Below are 25,369 nucleotides of genomic sequence, written 5' to 3'. Positions count from 1 at the left end.
TAAACCTTAATTTCCTAAACATAATAACAAGTGTAGTGAATGCAATCCCGATCTCGCGGGATCCCGATCTCGCGAGATCCCGTGTATTTTTTCGGGATCAATCCCGAAGCATAATATGACGAGATCCCGTTCGGGATTGTCGGAGAGGGCATTTTCAGCAGCTGGCTACATTGCAATAGACTTAAGATGCCGATTAGAAGCTCGTACTATTGATACACTTTGTATTTTAAGAGGCTACTTTCAAAATGCCATGTGATTACTTTTTATTTTGATCTCCTGGAGCTACACCTACTTTTTTGATTATGTTCATGTTATTACACCTGTTAATTATGTTACGTTGTTAGTAATATTCAAAAATAAAGGCTTTTATTTTCTTTCAAATAAAAATTTATTGCATTCACCACACTATCACACACATATTACATTAAACAAGCCGTTCGAATTGTATTATTTTTACTAACTAGACGGGATCCCGAAAATCTCGGGATCCCGCGGGATTGATATTTCTGATCGCGAGGGATCTCGAGTTGACGATCTCGAGTCGGGATTGCATTCCCTAAACAAGTGACAGAATCGACTTGTGGAGGTATAAATCATGAGCGTAAGCGATTTGTAAGAGGCCTTACTCAAATTGATATACATAATAGTTTAGGCTCATTTCTATGACTCAACTAAATATTAACTGTTTAATTTCTGGGAATGCACGAAATATAATATTGAGAACTTATTGCTATAAACATAACTTTTTTTAAACCTTTTTGGATTACTTACAATGTTTCTAATTTATGTATGTGTCTCATAACTATATTTATTATAGCACTCCGATTAGTTAAAATGACGTCAGTGGGATAGACCCATGTTTGTTATTGATTATCCCTATTATTATACAATTATTATGCATGAACTCAAAGTCAATATTTTTAGTATTTATGTATGTCAATAACTCGGCCACAGTTAAACCGGATAAACAATGAAGTTTTTGAAAAAATATAGAATTAAAATAAGACTACTTCCAGTCAAGTGTTATATTTCCTGTGTATCCATTTCTTAACGTTTTAATATATTTGTTATGTATATAAAGACAAAGCGTACAAAAGTATACGTTAAAATAATAGTCTCTCTATAATAGTAAATAAGCCAAGACAAGTGAACATTATAACATCAAAGGACAATAGATATTATAACTATTTAATACGTGTTGATTTTATAGTTAATTATGTGAAAGCGTTTTAAGAAGGAATAATAGAAACAAGGTGTCATAGCTATGGTCTGGCAAGTATATGGTCACGATCTTAATATCGCTTTAAGCTTATAACATGGGACCACCAAATCAAGTGTCACAAGACGGGGTAACGCCACACGTTGCCAATTTAACCCTTCGACGGGGCACGCGGAAAATTTACATACACCCTGTATACATTCAACTAAATATGTTGTTACTAAGGAGATGTGGCATAGAAATCGTTATGATTGAAGAAATTATTGTCAATTTAGCGATATATTATTTTTAAAGAATGACTTTTAAGTTTTCATTCAACACTTTAATTTACAATTATTCCTTAACATTTTTATATTATTTGAGGATTACGACGCTGTATTTATACTATTGAATTTGCTTTGAGCAAAATTGTTGTTCAGTTATCTCATTATTTTGGACTGGTTAAGCTAAGCTTGCAGTCAAATGCATTTTAATTCTTTATTAAATTCAATTAAATTAATAAAAAATGCATACATGTCCTTCTCGTGTTGGTCTCCAATAAACACGCATCTACATAACAAGAATCAATCTATCAAATTTTTAAACCATACGTCACGAGTACGCACAAACTACCGCATCCAATACGCACGCTTGTGATCTCGATGTAAACACACCGATGCGTTATAACGAACGAATGAATAATAACCTGACGCGATTGCCTACCGTACACGAACACATATTTACATAAATATATTAATAAATATATGTACTAAGATTGCTTCTGCAATAGTTGATAATATCCAAAACTATAGTATTAAATTTAACATTTCGATGGGTCAATGCTTTACGAAAAGCGGCATATTTCTGTACGTTCAATAGTTATGTGTTTCAAAAAAGATCTAAATCAACTTTTCATTGTCACCGTGCTTCAAAGAGCATTGAACCATATGTTTTTAAGGTTAAAGGTATAATTTAGTGTATTAAACTATAACGTTAACTTTGACATTTCAAGTATCGTTATAGAGTCCATACAATAAAATTAGGTTAATAAAACCTAGCTCAATTTGTGAAGTAACATTCATTTTTATTCAAACAAGTTTATGATACTTTGTTTCTGTTTAATCGTTAGATGATGTAATACAATCATAAATGTTGTTATTCGTCCAACTAGTTTATACGCCACTTTCCTCATATTGTTACCTATACAGTGGAAATAACATACTCTTTCAAAGCTTACCTAAAACTACATTTAGCTAAGGTTAAGGTTTAAGGCTTTGCGGCTTAAAATACAGTGACCGATAGCCTATTTCATAGGTTAAGTGTATGAAAATGTATAAAAGTAAGAAAATGTATAAAAATAACTGTCAAAATTTCACCCAATCAATATACTGTTTGATAGTATAGCTGTGTTAAAACTAAGTAATTGTAAATTAATATGAAAATGTTGCTTTTTCATTGTCGCTAATTTAATGTTGATATCTGATGTAAGAAAGACGTAAATTGCTTTTCATAAGATGAATGATATTATGTAATTACATTCAATTCCAACTAGCTATACAAAAGGAACTGTTTACTTAATATCTTGATTTGCTTTCAATTATACGATGATTATTGATATTTAGCGTCTTCCGGTAAATTACAACTTGTAATTTCAGAAATCCAATGTGATTGAGGCTAAAAGGGGCTAGAGTCTAACTTCACCTACGTTTTGTTGGTTTACGTAAGCGCCATTATAATATTTCATAGTAAATAGGTAACAGCTGCTACGTTGTTATAGGAAAATATTTTTGCGTTGGTAATAACATTATCGAAAGTAAGTTCAAAAGTAACTATCCATACTTCAATGTGACAATGTTGATGACATAGGGCTTAACACTTATAGGTAATTCATTTTAGGAGACTTAAGCTTGAATTTCAAGCGAATTCACATATCGTAGAAAAATCACTCATAATTAACTCGTGTTAAGTTTTGCGGACCTTGAAACGTAAATTCTTGAGAAAAATCCACAGTTACGCAGATGTGGATCAAAGCTCCGTTACAAACCTAATCCAAATTTAATAGACAAATAATACACGAAATTCTGGCAAAGCGTAATAAGTGTATGTACTTACTTTCTGCCATTCATGCTGGCCCTGTGCAACGGTGTGGAAGTGTACTCGATGCCCCTAGGCATGTACTGGTCCAGGAGCTGCGGCCTGACGTGCAGCAGGTGTTGTACCGTCGACAACCTAGCACAAATTAATAATACCTTAGCATACAGGCTAGTGACGTCACACAATCTAAAACGTGAATTCGTTTGTCAATTTGGTTTTCAAAATTGGTTAAAATATTTCTGAAATACCAAACGAATCCTGAATTAAATAGGCTTCTTTTTGGAAAAAACAAGTAATTGTAATCCTAGCCTTTGTTGTCTGTATATATGTTATCGTTGCACGTAATATTGCTGCAAAGAGGTATTACCTTACTTAAAACATTTAAAACTGTTTTGTAGAACAAATATAGGCCAATCAAAATATGTTAGTCTCCAATTGTCGAAAATTCATAAATGCTACACGTGTTGTTTGACTAAATTCTCGGTTAATACTATTCGAAATCTTCATTCCAAATAGATCTAAGTTTCCGACCGCAAGGCTAGAGCGGGGTTGAAAACTTAGAATACTTGGCAATCTTCCAAGTTTATAAGTCAACCTAATCAAACAAAATTCTCTTCAACGTCTTATGTATGAAGTATCCGAAGTAGGACGATACTTTCATGTAAGTATGCTTCATGTTTTCTAGCTGTATTCGTGGCCTTTTGAAAGATCTCGAATCTACCACATAGCAACCATTTAGCATAGGAAAGGTTACTTCTACAACTCTCGATAATGAAATTTCGTGTATGTTTTAGGCCTAGTGTTTTAATACGGTACTGCTGGTAAAATGAGATCACAGAACCGCTTAGTAGGTTTGAGAAGAATCTCGACAGTAATTCGTAAATGTCATCGACAAAAATGACAATGGATTCTCCAGCGACATTACGACCTCCGAGTAAGGGTGACTTTTTAAAGAATTATTGTAGGCAAAGTTAACTAAAAGCTTCTAAGCCTAAACTACAAATAACGGTAAGTCTATACGCTAAATAAATATTACAGACACGTAACCAAAAGTTTCATTAAAACGTAAAAATTGTTCCGCAAAATATAATAATTCGCGTTACTTACTTTCCATAGTGCGCAGCCAGATCTAAAGCGCTGTCACCGTTGATATTCTTGATGGTCACATCGGCACCCCTCGCCACCAGCTGGGCTACGATGTTCACGAAGCCGAACTGAGCGGCGATTATCAGGGCCGACTCGCCATCGTGTGTCTATGACAAAGGGATGGAGGTTATTTGAAGAACAAATAAGGAAGGAGGGGTCTTCAAATCAGTTCTTAAAGGAATCTTGTGCCTAAACCACTTTGCACACTTAGACAACATGGATGGATTACGGCCTAACCCCGATTTCCATGCGTAAGAACAGCCGAGCAGTGGTTAAGGTGAACACCACGGCACTACCAGTGCGGGTTCGATTCCCACATGGAACAATTATTTGTGCAAGCCACAAATCGTTCTTGCGGGGCTGGTTGAACTTTGTGTTGTTTGTACATTTGCAAAAGTCCCCGCAAGACATGAGCAATTCTTAGTGCGGGAGTTATTAAAGAAGTTTTGTTACCTACAGTCAAGAATATTCTAGACAGAATATTTGAAGACAGGACATAGGAGTTTAGACTCTATTTACTGACATTCTCTATTGGTCTTTAAATAGTTCTTGAAAAATGACGCAGCGAGCCACTTGAAGCAAAATTGATTAGGCAATTCGCAATTCCGTAGTCGCATTATTGTGAATCACTCAGTTCCATTTGCGTATATTATATGTCAATGTTCATGAGACACGAACACGCTTTTCTATTGATTGCGTCAAATTAACATGCAAGATGCAAAAGGATAAAAATGTAATCCAAACTATGACGTGGCTGAAATTCTTCAGCAAACATAAACTGGCCGTTTAAAAGAACATACAACATAACTGTCATTTGTTTATTTAACAGAACAGTGCTAATTGTTATTAGCAGTAAGCCCAGCCTTTATTGTACAATATTATCAGTGTCTGTTGCACGAAATGTCGACGCCCTTGCAAATATTGCAGACCGGTTCTAGGCATTCGCGTTCCCAGTCGAGTTCCTATTTAAATCCCAGCACTTTACTGTGTAAGAGTAAACAGGCTTATAAAATACCAATAGAGTAAACATACATGGTTTCAAAGTATGTATTATGTATAGAACAGAATTCCACAAGATCTGAAATGTTTCAAAGCAACTATGTGCTTTTGAGCTACGCGACGGCCTGATGTAATGAACATTCCTGGGATGTTCCAGAATGTCGCAGAACGTTTGATAATGTTCCAGAGAACTTACCAACTGATCAACGTTGACTGGTGGGCTGTTGTGTTCGAGGAGCATCCTGACCACGTCTGCGTCGCCCTTGAAGGCTGCCAAGTGGAGGGGGGTCGCCCCCTTTCTGTCCAAGACGCATGGTGATGCGTCGATGCCCAAGAGCATACGAACAATGTCCCTAGAATAGAAACAATACATTTAATATTGTTACTAGGCAGGATAAAAAAATATAGTTGCAATATAGAGCTATTACTCACTCCCAGTATAATATTAAAAAATATTTATCTAACTTTAGCACTATAAAACTAAATTTACCCTATAATTTTTGCTAAAACTGATAACCGTATCGATGGACGCAAGCGGAAAATGATTGCACAAACACCATATTAATTTGTATATTTGTACAGGATATTAGCTAACAACGGATAAAATAAATATCGATAAATTAACACACATGAATACATAAATGATTATTGATTTATATTTGTAAATGTAAGATAATAGATGTAAATTAAGTATTTAAGAATTCAATTTTCTAATAGTTGACGAGACTTTGGGAAACCTTTGCTCAACAATAGCACACAATAAGTTGGGAAAAAATGGACATCTAAACTTAAATAAACATAATGTACTAAGTAAATACATAATATAGTTCGGGTCTGGTTGTACTTTTTGTTTGTATGTTTGTCAAAGTCCCCGTGACACAAGAGCAATTCTAAGTGGGGCAGTAGATTTTTTTTTTAAAGTTTGACTTTGCCTTAAAGAAATTATTTGTAAAATAACCCATTTCCTGGTTAAAAATACCTAGTACTATAAAGATAACAAGAAACTTCAAATTTTTGTCGAACTAATGACGAAATTAGTATTAAAACCATCAAAAACCAGGTTTTTAAACACTCTCATTTCATATTTTCCTTTCGCAGCGTCTGAGTCAGTACGATGGTGGCCGATTTCCCGTTACTGCGGTATCTGCGGTCGCCTTGACAATGTGTTAAGTATACGTTTGACGTCACACGACATATAATACTATTGTTTTTGAAAAGTAAGGCAAATATTGATAATTGAAATTGTATTATTTGATGTATACGTGACTAGAGTACGGTGTTGAATCACGGGCCGGTAAAATAAGTGATATTTATAGTACCAGAATATCTGAATAACCATTATTTTATTGGTTTTTTGAAGTAAAAAGCAATTATTGAAGCACTTCATTCAATGTTTTAACGTTTTAAATTAAATTAGAATAAAGTTAGAGGTCTATTCCAACTGCCTATAATTTTAAAGTATACATTTTTCAAAAATACAAAGAACACCTAACAAAAAGAAATTAAGTTTTATAATTTACCTGTGGCCATTTAGGCAGGCGTGATGAAGTGGCGTGTATCCATTATCATCTTGAACATTTGGACCTGCTCCTCTTCGTAAACTGTAACAAAATAAAAAACAAATTACAAAAAGATATTCGCAGTCGGTAGGATTCGAACCTACGCTCCCAGAGGGAATCTGATTTCTAGTCAGACGCCTTAACCGCTCGGCCACGACTGCCATACACACAATCTCGAATTTGCGGTGTGTTATCTACAATGTAAGACTTTCTAAATCTTATTTTGTTGATAAGATATAAATAAATACGTATTTACAATAACAAGTTTACGTAACTAATGAATCACTATCAGTTGTATATATGAATGAACATTTTAGAAACACAAGACAGTTGATCGAATCTGTACAAAACACCTACACAGATTTGACAATATATATTTTTCGGAAATAGATAAGACAAAGATCTTTGAACAGGGAGAGATAACTCATAAAAATACATTATCGATCATGTGAATACGCTAATAAAATCTTAATAATTCTGTCCTTGACTCTTAAAATACTCGGTCGATGAACTATACACTATTACAAATGTATACAAACACGAAACAGCTGTAAAAATATATAACTAAAGGTGTATTTCAGCGGCTTACGAAATGATATGCCCCCGGTTTCTGAATACATTTAGCGGTAGTTTATCTATTCAATAGCGTTTTTCGTATGAGTTTAAACGCTATTGAATAGATAAACTACCGCTAAATGTACCTCAGGAACCGGGGGTTAGACACGCAACCCACATTCTTCGTACACTTTTAATACTGGCATATAAAACTTTTGGGAGCAACCGTTACTACCGAATAGTATAAAACGGTACAATTTTGATGTAAGGTTATTAAGTACGATGTATTTATTTCGTGAGAACTGGATAAGTAAAGCAACTTACTGCATTGAGCGAAATGAAAGAATAGTCTATAATGCCGTTGGATGGACTAACGTGATTTTACAGAGGGAAAAAACCGGTCAAGTGAGAGTCGAACACGCGCACAAAGGATTCTGCTACTTCAAAAAAAAACCAAATCTCGTTTGTTGTACAGAAACCCAAAAAAAAATTTTTTTTTTCGTTTTCATTACATAAATAGGTAGGTACATCATCTGCGAATATTTTAACTGTCTATCACGGCTCATGACTGACACTGATGACAGATATACGGACAGCATATTCTTAGTAATAGTGTCCCGATTTTGTCCCCTTTTGCAACGGAACTATAAAAACAAGAAAATAAAAATCTTGAACGCAGAGAATACCATGGTAATGGATTCCATGAATTGAAACCGTCCATCAGAAAAGGATAATCATAGCCCTAGGACCCCGGACAGCTATAATGAATAGTCAGAAAAGGATGCAAAGATAATAGCTGTTTCAATCAACACCCAGATTGTCGGGTGTAAAATATTTCTGTATATTTTGCAAATAAATCCAAGAACTCGCATTGATTACGTAGATTAGAACAACAGATAATGTATTCACTCTTTTGATAACTTTATTTGAGGCACACTTTGTCGATTTAAAAGATAATGAGTAGACAATGTGTAAAACATTAGAATTATTGGTCAAATAAAGTTGCCTAATGGGAAAAATTCGAGTCTAAGGGCCAAAAAGCCTCTCCATATATTCTTCAGGGCAGTGGCAATGTAAAAAATAACATCTTTAGACACTAAAATAACGGCTTATTTATTGGATATTTTAAAACATTATTTAATGACAAACTACATGTGACTTGACTTAATAGTATTATGCAGCAAAACTTTGCACATAACGCAAACTAGAAACGAATTAATCATATCGAAAAGTATTTTGCAAATATATCATTACCTCAAAAAGGCAAGTAGGACATTCAATTTAAAGAGAAAACCGCACGTACTCCTACATTGGATTAATCAAAGTCAAGGTCATCGTAAAAACCCATTACTTCGGAGAAAAATATAAACACGCATTGTAAAAGAAATTTCTACCCAACGAGCTTTGTTATAAAGTCGATATTCTAATAACTACTTGCGAAGAGACTTGTATGGCAAGTAAATGTATTCAGATAACCGGAAATGACGCGTTGAGGGCCAGCCGCCAAAGGCATCGGGCGTTTCCCAGAAATAGAGCCTCCCTGAATCATCGCACGTTTAACGATCGTTCAAATCGTTTTGATTCGTTAATGATAGTTAGAATTGATCATGTTTTTATTGTAATTATAGTAATTTGCTAAATTCACTTCTATTTTAGACTGTTTTACTGTTTTTAGTGGTCGGAATTGACTAAATATTTTTGTATATTGAATAAGTTAAAGCCTAGTAACGTGGACAAGCCAATATCTTCAAATAATACTACATTAATTGAATCTTTCATTAGATTCAATACAAATTACATTACACGAATTTGTTCCGAATTGATAGTCTGGGCAAGCATTTTTTATATTGCAACTTCTGTTTATAATTTTATACGTATACACAAAATATTATTCATCTTTGCATAGGTACCTTTTTTAAACCAAAAAATGCTAAGGATACGAAAATAATAGAGAATTAGCTCTGACATACTAATCCAAAATCATAATCATAATATTATTAGTACATCAAAAGCAAAATGATTGCATAAACTGGTGAAAACAATATCGTAGGGACGTCTACAACCTCACTTACACTATTTACTACATTATATAATCAACTTGAGATAAGATAAAACAATGAGTACGAATAGATAACATACATTACGGAAAGGCTATTTATAGTTCAATTACAAATACCTTTACTTTCAATAGAAATAATTAAAAGGGAAGTCCTAATGATGTCGTTAATGGGAAATACAAGAATCATTTAGATACAAAATTGTCATTGCATATTTCATTGCAAGAAATATTGGAAATAATTTATCCCTAGCCTGGAGTAAAGCAGCAATAGGTATGCAATTGTTTCACACTGGAGAGACCCATCCTCTAACAAATGAAGGAGGAAAAATTACTGCCTAAGTGCCTACTTAGGTACATATACTAAATATTTTATTATATAAAATTTTGATGACTTGTAGTCCAAAAATTGTATGGACATCTGGAAAAGAAGGCCACAATGCGTCTGCATTGTGGCCTTCTTTTTCAGAAAGGGATATACCTAAGTGAAAAATTACATGAGAAAATAATGATTTTGAAAACTATTTCCATGTAAAGAACCAGAGAGAAAGCTGATCCCATAGCATGATGGGATAAAAACAATGGCTTTTACTATAAAAGTGATATTAACTGATGTTTTAGCAAAATTGGTTGAGAAGTATCAGAGATATTGTGGGAACAATAGACAGGTGATCACGCGATCGGTATGACCTAGTTACTTTTCATTAGACTTTGCTTACAACTGTTCATAAGCCATCGTAAGTTAATAAGGCCTTTTTTTCTTCCTTTCTCTTTTCAAAACCGACTTCGAAAAAATGAGGTTCTCATTTCGAAAGTTTTTTTTTTCTTTTCTATAATAAGGAATACTTTTGAAGTCTGAGGTCTGAGTAAGATCTCCTTTAGCACTATATTAGATGCCTCTCTTAGGGTAGGATGTCTCTGATGCTAAGCGAATAATAAACATTGACAATTGATATTTATCACTATATCTGTACGTGATTTCAGTAGTGATACTTTTCCTTTTAGATTTCGATTTAATATTTTGCGGTTAATTACATACACGTAATCTATAATTAAAGTCTGTATTCGACCATTTACGGTCAATTACTGGAAATATATAATTGGGTTTTAGGTGGATGAACGTTTGAAACCAATATGAGTACCTATGTTCTGACGCAGAAACAATGTAAGCACATTTTCGATTAGTCCGTTATTTCCCGAGCAGATAGAAAGCTTTTGGTGAATCCATTTTATGTCACTTCACTTATGAGGGGACTATGGAGCAACTGGCTGATAAAAGCGACTCTTCTCGAACTTAGATTATTGTACGATCATTCATGTTCCTATGAGTTAAGCAATAGTATAACTTTAGGAAAATCTAGATCCAGTTTCGAGACTTACGAACAAGTGTAAGATAACCTGTCCAATAGACATTGGCAGCAAATGTACGAGAGAAGCAGTCACAATTCCACCTGACTAACCCACGAAGACTTAAAGCAAAAAAGCTTAAACGTGGGCTAATCTTTTGTATTCGAACCGGAGAAATCTACGTGAAGAGTATACAAGAAGAATTTCATAACACATCCTAGAAAGTCCTTTAGTAAAAAGGTGTTCAAGTTAATATAATAGTTGACAAGTAACAAAAGTTAACTTTCTCTTGAACCTAATACAGTGGAGCGTGTAATAACCGATGAGATGAAACTATCACTCTCAACGCTGTAACGGTACATACCACATGAACGAGATAAAGTATGACTCATTGCATTGTGGTGATAAATAAACAAATACCTATTGAGGGCGATATTTTATTAAAGAACAATATAGGGTGAGATAAATACTTTTTAATAGTAATAGCTTATGTTTTCTGCTCATGTGTAAGACCATAGCCCTGTGAGATAAGGGAACAATACGTCTGTTCGAAGCTAAGAATCAAAGGGTTTTTGTAAAAAAAATGTGATAGACAATAAGACATGGGCACTAAGTTTCACGAAAATATGGAGCACTGATGTGTGCAATGGCTTTAAAATTAAATAGAGTTAATTTTATACTTAACTCTATAACATAACAAGGTGAACGTTTTCCTTGAAACGGTATTAATATATTAATTATAACTTCAATAAGAAGACAGAAACAAAGGATACTGTTTATCATCACGAAAGGAAGCTGGCATGTAAAGGCATAAACAAAACGAGTTAGACAACGTTATCAAAAGATAAACGTCGCCAAACAGTTCACTCACCTATCTAAACCAAACATCTTAGTGCCCAACTTCTTTGTTTTTATCCAACTCCTTTGAAAACCGTATCCAACATCACTAAAATTAATATTCGGTTTGTATTTATAATTACAGCACTTCACTGTTTTTTCACTGACACTCATGTTCACCGGTCTAAACCATTCACAATTATGACACGAAATCCAAAACCGACTGTCAAGTGAGGGAAGAGTGAGTCATTATACTTCTCCGCACACGACTCTGTGGACCTAGAATGACATGTTCCTAACAAGTGTAGCCGCCAACTAATTTGTTAGGTTTGTAATTGTTTCGATGTATTAACGATAAGATAACGTAATTTGCGATAAGATATGCGAATTGGAGCAAGGAAATGCAAAATGCGATAGGTTTGTTTATTATTAAACAGAAATTGAAAACGTTAGAACTGATAAGTCGTGTTAACAGTTACCTAGAATCGATAATCAGTACGCATATATTTCGCGTTAAAGCAAAAATAACGTTTGTTTGATTTACTAAATGTACAATTTTGCAAATAAACGTTATCGATTCAATAGTTTAGGTTAAAAATACTGCTGTTTTGTCGTCATTTAAGGTCCCTTTTGTACATAACTTTTAGTCCAAAGTGATTAGACATGTTAATAATTCATAAGCGAATCAGGATAACATAACAAATAACTACATAATAGCTTGTTCACTTCGAAACCAATACGTCATTACTTCGGCCTAGTACCTATTTCAGAACTATTTCGCATGAGAAACCTTGGAAGAAAATCTTTTGACTGTTCCGGCTTCCTTTTGAATAGAAGACTTATACAAATAAGCTGTTTAATTATCATTGTAGTCAATAATTCAATGTCATAACTTTACACGCTGTTGAAAGGTGTAATTACTTCATTACATGGTGTATTTTAATATGTACATATACACAAGTGCTAGTTCGCTTATACGATCATGAACATCGTTGGTTCAACCTGTACCTCTTTATTTTAGAATTAAGGAATTGGGTATAAAGCGGAGAAGTTGTCTTTTGCTAATACATATGTTTAAGCTAATCAACCTTATAAGAAAGACGTTATGTATGGCTCTTAGTAACAATGAGCGAAAAGGAAAAGTAAATAATGACTATACAAACAGCAACCATATGCATTTTTATCTGAGTTATCATATGTCGCGACACATTATACATTATACGCGTATTTATACTGGAATCCCAGTGCAAACAAGTAATATAATTAGATAATGATGTAAAACAATTATACAACACGATAGAAGAAGATAATTAAACTACATAATAGACAACTTTACTAAGCAACACGTGAAATTATGAAGGCCTAAAAAACCTACGCAGAAATGTTGCCTAACCTAATATCGGTCATATGACTAACTTGGTAAAATCCCTATTTTTCATGAAGTCATTGCCCTCTTTGAAAGGTTCCTAGAATTTTAAATCCTATGTGTCAATAAACTCCCAGTGTGCCAAATTTCAACAAAATCCTTTTTTGGTTTGGTTTTGTGTGAAAGAGTATCAATCATAATTCATCATCAGAAACTTTAGCATCTATACTTTTAATATTATAAAGCTGAAGAGTTTGTTTGTTTGATTGTTTGTTTGTTTGTTTGTTTGTTTGAACGCGCTAATCTCAGGAACTACTGGTCCGATTTGAAAAATTCTTTCAGTGTTAGATAGCCCATTTATCGAGGAAGGCTATAGGCTATATATCATCACGCTACGACCAATAGGAGCAGAGTACCAGTGAAAAATGTTACAAAAACGGGGAAAATTATGATTCTCTTATGTGACGCAAGCGAAGTTGCGCGGGTCAGCTAGTTCATAATAAAATGTATCGTACATTTTATGAAGAATGCTAATCTATGTGTAAATGTAATACAAGCAATCAGTTTTAGGGTTACCAACTAGCCTTGTTGTTGGGACAATTTGTATGGCAACACAATACGTAATCAAGCGTGTCAACCGCAAACGGCTATGGCACCTGCTTTGTTCCTAACAATAGCCTCGTAAACAATTAAGAGGTCTGTTTATACTACGAATGTAAGACTTGCTGTCATACAGTGGTTACTTTCGCTACATTGATGATTTTAACAAGCGTAGTACTCGTATGACAAGATATAAAAGTGAGAATGAGGCACGTGAAGTTTGTAAGGATCGTATCAAGGTTCTTTCTTTGGTTTCTGTCTACCCTTTAGGAAAATGCGTGCTGATATTATGCATGCATGTTTAAGTTGGTACGAATATACTTTATTTATCTCCTACGCCGTTAAATATTTGCAAATGTCCATTATTATCATACTTCGCATGCTCTCTGACTGGGCTGGGATTTTACCAGTGCATGTAAAGGGTTGTTGACCAATGCTCATCATTTGGGTAAAAAAAAACATCGTTTTGATTAAAGAGCACTATTGACCATATATTATTTTAGGTTTCCCTATAGTGTCCGTTGGTAACCAACAAAAAGAGGCGTAAAAAAATAAGCCAGGACTTCGATCTTTGATGAGCAATCTTAAAGGTATGGATTATTCCGTCCTTTTACTTAACACGTCGTAAGAAAAGGATGCAATAAATCTAAATTGTGGCTAGGAACTCTTATACATGATTCGGGCTAACCCGGTGGTAACAAATGCTAGCCACTGCGCAAAAGTATATGTTTTTCCTTGTACAAATTAACAAATGACGACTTTTGTAACTACATTATGGATTTATTGTTACGGTAAATGAAATCATTAACAGGAAAATTTATTATTTAATTGGTTTTCATCCTGTTGTTGTTTAGGTAATATGGTTTAATTTAAATGGTAATAATGGCTACTGACATAAGTTATAATAAAAATGACTTTCTGCCCGCGACTACGTTTGCGTGAAAAATAAATGTTAATGCAGGCTATAACAACTATTACGTGTGCCAAATTTGATCAAAATCCGTTCAGTAGTTTTACATACGTCTAACACACATTAATCATCACAAACTTTCGCATTTATAATATAATCAATCGGATTATTAACCGCATAACGCTAAAACATAATTTAAAGTAAAAAAATCAGAGCTCTTAATCTTCTTAACTTACAGCAGATAGTGTTCTAAACAGCATAGTTGCCTGTATGCAACAACACAATAAAAGCGAAACAAAAACATAACCTAGCATTTCTGACCAGTTAATAAAACCTTGCAACAACAAAATATATTAATAATAGCACTCTAACCTGTACATAACTTTCCTTAGGGCCCCGAAATCAAACATGTTGAACTCAAACTTCATTCTCAAATAAAAAAATCACTATCACAGTTTTCAACACCGTCACACGCGTACTATCACATCCGATCTCATGTTAAATATTGATTCGAAAATATTTACAAGAGCGGACGAACGAACCGTGTTAAGTGACTAACCGAGACCGGTGAATGAATCATAGGACCCATGAACAGGTCGCTTCACTTAGAACTTTTTATTGCGGTATTTTTTTTTTCCAACAAACAGTTATTTGGCTTTAGGAGCCAGACTAATTGGTTCGAGAATTTCGAGTGAACCTATTGTTTTTAAACACGGTAATTACTGGTTATTATTAAAATGGACGTATATTGATATATTTATAGCATGCAACTCGAACGAGAGTTAGGATCAGAATGCCATAATATACTGTAATAGGTACCTACCGAGCTTTATTTCCTGATAATATATTAAGTTTGATTTATGTATAATTAAATAAAGGAATTAATAATAATATTGTTAATACTATCACTGATGAAGAGAAGTGTTTTATATTTCGCATTAATCAAGTAACACAAGGAAAAAGACATGAAAGTCGAATCCAATATTTTTTCAAACAACAAAAGCAGGCGCCGTTTTAAGGTGCGGACGACCAAATTAACATATAGCTTTTTTTCCACGTGCTTCTTGCAGAAATATATTCTTAGATAAAAAAAATCATAGGTCAAATTACGCAACGTGTTTATGTAGAGACCGTTACAAATTCACACACAAACCGCTCATAATGATTCAAATTTTATATCAAATGTAGCGAGAATGGTTGGAGGCACAACAACAACGCAAGGGCATAGCCTTCGCAATAACACAAATAATTACATAACAAATTAAAGCAGTCCAAATATTTCCTTAAAACAAAGGATCTTATGCATTTCCTTGATAGCGTTCATCCGCCCCCCTTATCATGAATATTCATCAGAGCAAAGCCGATGTTGTTCGCTGTTTCATGCTCTGGTTTTAAAGCAAAAGATTACAACAAGACAGGGCCATTTTCATTACATCCATTAACATTTGTGGCAATTTTCAAACACACAAAAGTTGTTATATTCTTTTGTGTAAGCAAAGGTGTCATACACCTACATTTGTCCATTGACAATTTTAGTCCCAGGTAATAGTGAGCATATTGCAATTTACCGGGCACGTTGAGAAAATCCGGGTTATATTGAGAAGTGTTGTTATATGAAACAAAAAATTCTTTATCGACCCCGGAATCGAGACCTCATGATCAGAAAGATACTCTACCGACCACGCCACAGAGGCAAATACGCTTGATCAAGTCATAATATAATGTAACTATTTAATCTATGTAACTATGTATCTATGTAACTAAATAATTTAATAATTGTCGGGTTAATCCCCGTGTGATCTTAGAAAAGAATGATGCAACCAGAATGTTTTAAAGTTATGACCCCAGATACTAATGTGGACGAAACAAGGCTCTTATCTAATTTCTGGAGAAGACCGGTACCTGGCAGAGAGTGGGGGAAGAGATAATTTTCAAGATAATAGTAAGATCTACATGTTATTAAATCAATTATTTTTATCATTAACCAAGAAACCATATCAAATTGAATGAAAAAAGGCAATTCGTTAAAGATCCTTAAAAAACACGTTTCGAAAAAGTAGTGGGTTTTTCGACTCAGTAGTGTTAGGGTATTCCCAACACACTAATATTATGTTGTTTCTTCAAAAACGAAAGTGAGCAAAAACATGTTTTATACGTCACATTGACTAGATATTAGTTTTTTTTTATATTAGGTATTATGCTTTCATGGTGCCCGTGTATTCTAATATTATGTATGCGAAAGTTTGTGAGAATTAATGTATGTTTGTGACGCTTTAAGGTGAAAACTACTGAACAGATTTTGATGAAATTTAGCATGAAGATAGTTGAAGGCCCGAAAGCTAACTTACTAGAACCCTTTATTAATTCCGAGAATATATTTAGAGTTCTTTTTTAATTCAAAACTACCCTAGGTACCTAACCAAGTTATTTTAATTCAATATCGTAATATTAAATTAATGTAATTTAATTAGTTTTTAATCAAATAAAATAAACACTAAATTAAGGATAATGTCCTGGCTAATGACACAATATATTGGACTTTGACCACAGATGTCTAAAATTGAATCACTACATTACAATTTATTAAAAACATTCACTCACAGATAGTTACCATTGTAATCATATTCCATAAATAAATGGAGCTTCCATTTACGTAATTGAATATGTAGTTTATAATTACAAATCATTGTAAAACCATTGTTTTAATACTGAGAAACTTGACACAATATATATAATAGGAGTAAAGTAAAAACGGGTTTAATATTACCTATTCCAGAACCTTATGCAAATCCAAACTTTCTATTAGATACTTATGACTATTTATAACAGCTGCTTTCAATCGATCTTTAAGGATAAAAATAATCTTATCTATACTTTGATAATTACTAATATTATAAATGCGAAAGTACGGATGTTTGTGAGTCAATCACGCCTAAAGTACTGAACGTATTTTTATGAAAATTGGCAGTATTGTAACTTAAGTAAAAGAATACCACACAAGTTAGAGAAATACTCGCTTTTTCTCAGTGACAAAACACAAGCCAACTATTAATAGTCGAAGTGGACGAAGTCGCAGGCAAGAGCTAGCAAGCCAAAACAATACATAGAAAAGCAAACTTTTTCCCGTAGGCTTAGAATCGAAAATTGTATATCAGGGATTTAATGGTCAACATTACGAGTTTCAAAAGGTATTCGCTGCAATTTATAACCAACGAAGATGGAAACAAAATGAAATTGGGTCGTTTTGATAAGTCCATTATCTGATTAGTGCCTTGAAGCTTTGATGCGTATTACATTATGTAGGCTAGGCAGGTATCTAAATTACTATTCGCACGCAACCGTTCGTCATCATTAGAACAACTATTATTCAATGTGATACTAATTTAATTTAGCATTTTCAGGTTTATAGATTGTGTTATTTAATATTTTTCTATTATAGATGCGAGAGTTTGTGAGGATTGATGTCTGTTTATTTGGATGTTTCCTTTTATTTAACGCATAAACTATTTAACGGGTTGTGATGTTTGGTACGCAGGATCCTACTTTATAAATTGAATCAATAGGTAGGATATTTTGAAAGTTTCACGGGCCGAAACTGATAATTCAATTTAAAAATCAACATTTGTAAAACACGCTATAACAAATTAGAATTTCAGAGAATTAAGCGAAACTTTTTGGCAGTTTTTGCACGGTTCGCTTGGGTGACCAAAATGTTTTTTTTTATAGTAGCGTTACCATAATCGTAGCGATAAATTGATGCCTATTTCCTCAAGAAAATACAAACCAGATTTTTTAATGACTTCTTATAGGTACAGCAAATAATGTCAATGACCGATGGATGATCAGATCCCTGTCCAAGGCATTTTTTTAAGTTATTAAGAAAAGAGTTTTGTCTTCAAAAAACCAGCATGGATCTAGACAGACTGCCTTGGAACGACCTTTGAAAGTCCATTGTGATAAGATTTATCTAACCTCCGATTTGAATGAAAATAAAGATAATTTTGTATCATAATATTAAATTAAATAATCCCAGATACAGAACAGCCAAGATTTACTTAAAGGCCTGTGATTTTTTTGGAAGAAACATAGAGCAACCCCATCACCGTAATTATATAAATAATGATAAGGGAGGATCCAAAATGACAAAATATATGTATAAATAAATAGGGTTTCCTTTCTAAATGAAGCGGGGTGAGGTCTAAGTCCTCTGAGGTCACGCAGGTAGGTAATTTGGTATCCCTTTTCGAACTCTATTAATGATCAAGCATGAAATGTATCAACACTTTGTTTTCTATCACCTATATAGTACTGTACAGTCAAAATATAACTTCTAATTTAATAAATCGTTAGTCGTATGGTCCAACGATTTATTCATTTAAACAAATGGTTATATTCTTGCTCGTGATTTTCTATTAGCAACAAGTAGTACTCGCCTACATCTACCTACCATATGACCCCATTTCCCTTAGTTGACTCTTACTGATTGGGCTCGAAGGTTAGCACGCGACATAGCACAGGTTTTTCTCATTCTAAGACGCTGTTGTATACAATACAAGCAATTGAACATGATGTTTGACGTTTTGTATTCTACAATAATATTTACCAACTTGAAGTTATAGAAATATTTGATTGGGATATTGAATTTTATTAACTTAGTAAGTACCAAGAAGAGAAATATAGTGTTTATCTATAACGTTCCATGAAAATACTTCAAGTTTTTGGGCGAAAATGTATCAAACATCTAGTAATCCATATATTATAATCTAAAATTTTTGCGTTTTATGGTTAGAAAGTGTTTGATTTATGACCCATCCAATTTTGTTTTGAAATCTTTGGTAGAGGCGCTATAGAAACACTCAAGCAATTTGTCATTTGAACTAGAACTTGTCAAGACAATTTGCAGAAAATTTTCTTCTATTTTGCCTGCGACATTTATGTCAGTTTCTTCTCATAATATCGAATAACGATGAAGAAATTCAACACTATAAGTAAAGATAGTAATGAAAACTGAGATTAGCTTCTCTGGATGGATTAATCCTTCGTAACGAGGTATAACCAAATAATCTGTAATGATAACAGCTATCGGAGATTGACGTCAACTATCTGTTATTCTGCCAGAACAGGCTGTGATAACACTGATAGCAAACGGAGAGCGTTTTCACATCTTATTCTTCTTATATTTTAATACAAGTGGCAAAACACAACCGGTTTTTTCACTACAATGAATTAGTTGAAGCTGCTCAAACATTCAGAAACAATTAACCTAAGTCACGCAAAGAAGATACTGTACTTGATTTAGAGGTCCTAAATCTATTTGCCATTTGACCTATGAGTATGATGACCTGTACCTATGCTTCCCTTGTCATATTTATTGGCAAATGCAGGTATAGTTGCCATCTTTTGTTTCACAAAATAGAGAAGTTATGTCTGAGTTTAGATGAGTTAATTAAAGAGTAATCTTATAACATAGAAAATCAATTAGATATCGATACTTAAAAATTCAACCTGATAGCTGTGGTGACTTGTACTTCAGTAGGCATTGTGTAAGAAATTACAGTACTCTATTAGTGTTATAGATCTTAGAGAAAAGCCACCTTATTTTGGAGTATAATACTCTATTTTAGAGTAAGGTGGGCAAACTGGGCAACCTTAAATGCAGGTGATAATTTCTTTGCCACAAATATATGTACACAGAGTAGTAACTCATTGTTTATAAAGAAATTGTTTATTTAAAATTTAAGAATGCAAAAACTATGCCATCACTGAACATCCGGAAAATAATATGAAAAAGGTGTAATAATAGCATGACCCAGATAGCATGAGGTTGCCTACAATAATAACTGTGATTTTAATGTCATAACTTGGCTCATTAAGTCATTAATGTTATCATTTTAATTCAACGAGCGACTTGCGAAATGTTTCTGTGACAATTGGGGTCATTTAACTGTAAATCTGAGTAGCTATAGAGACTAGGAACTGCATAGATATTAACAGTACCTACATATACCAAAGTGCAATTTTCGTACACTTTATTGTCACTGTATCCGGTTAAAGTAACGATGTGCATAATATTATAAACCTCAATTCACACTTAAGTTGCTTGCAATGCGATTTAAACTAGCATCAAATTAAACTTTATAATTCGCAAAAGTGTAAGAACTAAAGCAATGAAAAATGGGGCGTGGCATTCACTATCAGCGAGAATTTATTCACTACAAAATAAAGATAATTTGCACCCTCCATGACGCAGGCCTAAGTATCAGGTAACTAGTAGGTAACCACCAGCTAAGTGACTCGTAGATGAGTATGAGATCTACTTGAGTAGTCCATTGTCTAAGAAATTTCTAAAAACTGCTTATATTAAGCTTAATGTGCACTTACATAGGATGCAGCGGTGATGTAACTAGCTATTAAAACGACAACTAAAATCATTTAAATTAATCTTGTAGTCATTTGGCTGCAACACTTTCAATGTCTAACAAAGACATGAAATTGAAGTACTATTATTTGGGCTATATTACTATACTAAGTACCTATTACTCAGGCTTACTTAATTAGAAAGTACCAAGTCAAATAATCAAGCAAAATCAATTGGCAAAAATACTTACGGGTCTACAACGTGGCCCGATGCTACAATGCACAGACAGTCGGCAAGACAAAAGTTCAACGCTCGTTCCTCAACATCGATTGGCGTCTGGCCCGCCGCCAAACACTTCACTTTTAATGGCTTTCGTTATCCTACTTCCTTAAATAGATAGTACACACGATTTTTGATTATTACTGTCCGAACACACTTATCAGTTGAAGCGAATGCGGAACGTGCGCTTTGATTGAAATACTGCATCGTCCAAAATGGTGGACTAATCGATACGCATGGGGTGGGAATGCTAGACTGCGTTCGGACAGATTTTAGCACATGATAGACAGAGAGAATAAGCTTGTATCTCCATGGTGTTCGTAATATTGATTTTGCTTGCATCTCGACTCACCTATCACGGCTTTTTAACGTTTTAGGGACAAATGAACCAGTTTTTTGCATAATGCTGCTATTTAGTGTGCTAAGGACCACTGAGCCAGTTTTTTTGCATAATGATGCTGTTTAGTGTGCTAGGGACCACTGAGCCAGTTTTTTGCATAATGCTAAGTCCAAACAAAAAACGCAACACGAAGTTTAGTCTTTGTGATAAAAGTAAGACCAGTATTCATAAAACACACAGCGTTTTGTCATTCAAAACGAGTATTATGCCTTTTCGTGTTTACGTGAGAGTCAAACATAAACGGGCTTGTATAAAAATATCATAACTTTTATCTGTTTGCACGTTCTAATCTCGGAAACGACTGCCATGTTGTTTGTTGTAACAGTAATTACTGACGTGTTCCGTGTCAATATTTGTTGATAAACGTGCACAATCGCTCGTTGATAAATTGAATCATCAAATAAGCGTGAAGAGGTCAAGTGCCTATAACTTTGGAGCGGCGAAAATTTCGCTAAATATTCACGAACGCTAAAGCAAATTCATCAGTTTGTAAATACAGCTTCTATAACGTATTACTTTCAAAAATAATGGTGAAATGGCATTTAAAGATTCACCCAGACATTTAGGCATTAATATTCATTGCGTATATAAACTGTAACAATGGGGAAATCAAAGGAAACGCGCGGAGAATACCTATATGCGAGGCATATTCTTATTCATTACCTAACCACAAATGTTAGTAAGCAACAAGAACAATTGGAACAAAAGAAAGACTATTTTCTTTGATCACATCATAGGTTCATGATACAGCATTTTTCTGGTACTTTCAAGCACCAGCAGAATATTTTCTAATAAGAATTCGATTGCATGAAATCAAGAAATACCAATTTCAGCAATGATTATTACAATGGAAAACCCTCAGCATCTTGCCTTTATTTTAGCCAGATAGCAATAGCTTCTTAATAATCTAATTAATAAAATATGCTTAATAGCAATGAGGTAGGTATACCAGCACATGACTTTTTAATAAAAACCAGTTTAAGAGTTCTCGCAACTTTGAAACACCAAAAAACCAAGATCGTGTAATTCATTTCATAAACTTGTATTAGATGTAATCATGGCAGTTCAAGGATTATGTCAGAATCATGATTCATTTAGTGTGTTTAAAGAATTTTATATTTACATGTGTTCTTTGTATATTTAAGGCTTTAAAAAGTGTTAAATGTATAGCAACATTGTGACACAGAAGTAAAAACCAGTTGAAGAGCATGTATTCGACCCATAAATAAATAGTTCTTGATAGGAGAATGCATTTGAATAAATAATTTTTACTATAAATATCTAAAATACTCAGTACAAAGTGTACTGCTATAATTGTTAAACCAAGTTATTATTTCCAAGCCAACCATGAAACCAGCGTTGATAAGAATGTTTATACATACATAAGTGAACATACTAACTACAAGTGTAAGCAAGGCCTGACTGAGTAGATTAATTAGATTCAGTGTAAAAACAGCTGACTAAGTATTCTATGTTAATTCTTTTTTAGTTTTCGTTTCTGTGTTAGTTTCTTGAAAAAAATGCAAATTAAGAAACAGTTTTTAAAAGTATCTTTATGTTAACATTGTATCTAGCCTGCCATTTGCTTTTCTTTTATCCAATGAGAAGATTATTTGAACTTACACACAAAATATTTTTAGACAAATATAGATTTCTAGATGAAAGGAAATAAGGCAGGTCTTAGCCCCACAAGTGGGAAAATACTGGCTGAAAAATATCTTACCTGGTAACTAATAGTTAAATAAAAACATAAGGGAAATCATTCCCCAAGCTGCACTTGGCCCGCGTGGTGGACTCAAGGCCTAACTTCTCCCCTGTTTGGGAGAAGACCCTTGCCCAGCAATGGGACAGTAGTGGGATAAAAAAAGATCTAGATATAATATAACCATGCAAACTCATACAGATGACCAGTTTCTGTAAAATCTATATATATACCAGTGATCTAACCTTCATGATCAATTAGCTTTGTTCAAGTAAATTGATTATGCATTATGACAATTGATCAATCATTTGCAACATGCCATTATAATCATGTCCCTAGTATTCTTACAATAACAATAATTTAGGTAGGTACTTCTGTATATTTTAATTTGTACATATTTATGTTTGTAATGACATTTTGACCAACTTACAAAGAGCTATTAGATTGTTCCGAGTTCAATAAAAACAAACAAGTTAGACATCATCAGCTGATTTCTGACAAACTACTGACTAAAGCCTTGAGAATTGCATGCTGCTAACCTGAATTACAAGATCTACACAATATGTATTGATGGTACGCCAACGTTATATCCAATATTCAATTTGGGTCACCTTTCCACACATATGGATTTTAAAAGAGCATTTAATGAGTAGAAAACTATAACTATGGAATCATCAGCAATATATTTTTTATTAAAAACAAAATTATGGACATGAAAGAAAGTACATATTCATAAGGAAACTAACTTATTATGATGTTGTGAAGCATATTTCTGTTTTGTGGTTATATACACAAAGGGCAACCACAGTTTTCCATTTAGGAAAAAATATAATGTTATTGTCTTTATGTTATTCTGTATATACATATAAAGGAAATTTGATTAATTCTATTCATCATCGGTTAGCCTTTCTACCAACTATGTTTGAGAAGGATATGTTCTAGTCTCCCCGGAATGAATACCATCGGCTATATATACAATGCGGCTGAATACCAGCATTCCACATGGAGGGATTGCTCAATCACACAACTATTTTACCCGGATTATAATTTGATCCGCTTAGTAAAACTGGTTGTCTGACTTTCCAGCTTCTGACTACTGATAACAACTGTCAAAGATCTTCAAAACTTATCATTTTAACCTCATTTACTAGTATTTATTATAGTTTTATTGTATTCTATGAATATTAATCTTTACCCTATAGTTATAAGCAACTATAGTACAGATAAATCTTGCTTTATGCAGCTTTCTTAACATGCAATAATGAACCTTTTATGCAGTAACATAAAGACAATATTCTAACATGCTTATCACTATACCATGAACTTGACTTGCAGCAGAATTATTATGTTATAACTACGACTACCTATGCATAGTGTATTTATTTATTTCGAGATTCTTCCATGGCCGAGTTGGAATATAAATAATTACTAAATGAAGTAGAGTAGTAATTAATAAATGAAGCGAATAAAATAGTCAAAGAAATCATATGATGAATTGAAACAATGATAAGCGCGTAAACATTATAAAAAATCCTCCGCGATAACAATACACCATTGTTGATAGAAAGATAAAGATTTCTACATTTTTCAACGCCCTAAATAAATAGCTCTACACTACAGACGTTGCTCGATGAACTTAAAACATTATTACATTCATTATTCTACGCTACATTCAGTAAAACATGAAATAGGACCCACCTTGTAAATGGACCACTCCTCTTAGTTATTTGAGCAAGTATTTTTTCGACTGTGCGCCTGTCGCCTTCGCGAGCTGCGTCTAATAACTCTTGGCCTCTTCCCATGGCCCATTAATGATTATAGCCACATACACAAAATAACACCAAAATCAATCATTTCAATTTTTACACTAGACTTCACTCACTACACATTACAACTTCATTGATCGCGCCGCCATGTTTGAGGATTTTGACGTGAGTGCGCTCTAGCGGCCGGCGAAGGAATC

The 25,369-nt window shown here is 33.7% G+C and overlaps 1 protein-coding gene and 1 non-coding gene across 5 annotated transcripts in view; both read right to left on the bottom strand.

Moving 5' to 3' along the window:
• The window catches only part of LOC142980456 (uncharacterized), a 157,154-nt gene extending 131,785 nt beyond the window's left edge, over positions 1 to 25,369 (bottom strand). For 3 of the 4 annotated variants that reach the window (XM_076125850.1, XM_076125851.1, XM_076125853.1), the window contains exons 1-5: positions 25,105 to 25,369; positions 6,958 to 7,038; positions 5,634 to 5,790; positions 4,400 to 4,545; positions 3,311 to 3,427 (exon numbers count right to left, since the gene is read on the bottom strand). In XM_076125850.1, coding sequence (XP_075981965.1) covers positions 3,311 to 3,427; positions 4,400 to 4,545; positions 5,634 to 5,790; positions 6,958 to 7,038; positions 25,105 to 25,208 — 605 coding nt within the window. In that variant the 5' untranslated portion in view covers positions 25,209 to 25,369. Of the gene's footprint in view, positions 1 to 3,310; positions 3,428 to 4,399; positions 4,546 to 5,633; positions 5,791 to 6,957; positions 7,039 to 15,039; positions 15,213 to 25,104 lie in introns of those variants that run through there. The other variant, XM_076125852.1, reaches the window with a different exon arrangement.
• On the bottom strand, positions 7,076 to 7,157 carry TRNAS-AGA (transfer RNA serine (anticodon AGA)). Its single transcript has one exon. It is a non-coding gene; the product is annotated as a tRNA-Ser (tRNA).

Source organism: Anticarsia gemmatalis, chromosome 18 (assembly GCF_050436995.1).
Source record: "Anticarsia gemmatalis isolate Benzon Research Colony breed Stoneville strain chromosome 18, ilAntGemm2 primary, whole genome shotgun sequence".
NCBI lineage: Eukaryota > Metazoa > Arthropoda > Insecta > Lepidoptera > Erebidae > Anticarsia > Anticarsia gemmatalis.
This window is presented reverse-complemented; position numbering and strand designations above follow the sequence as displayed.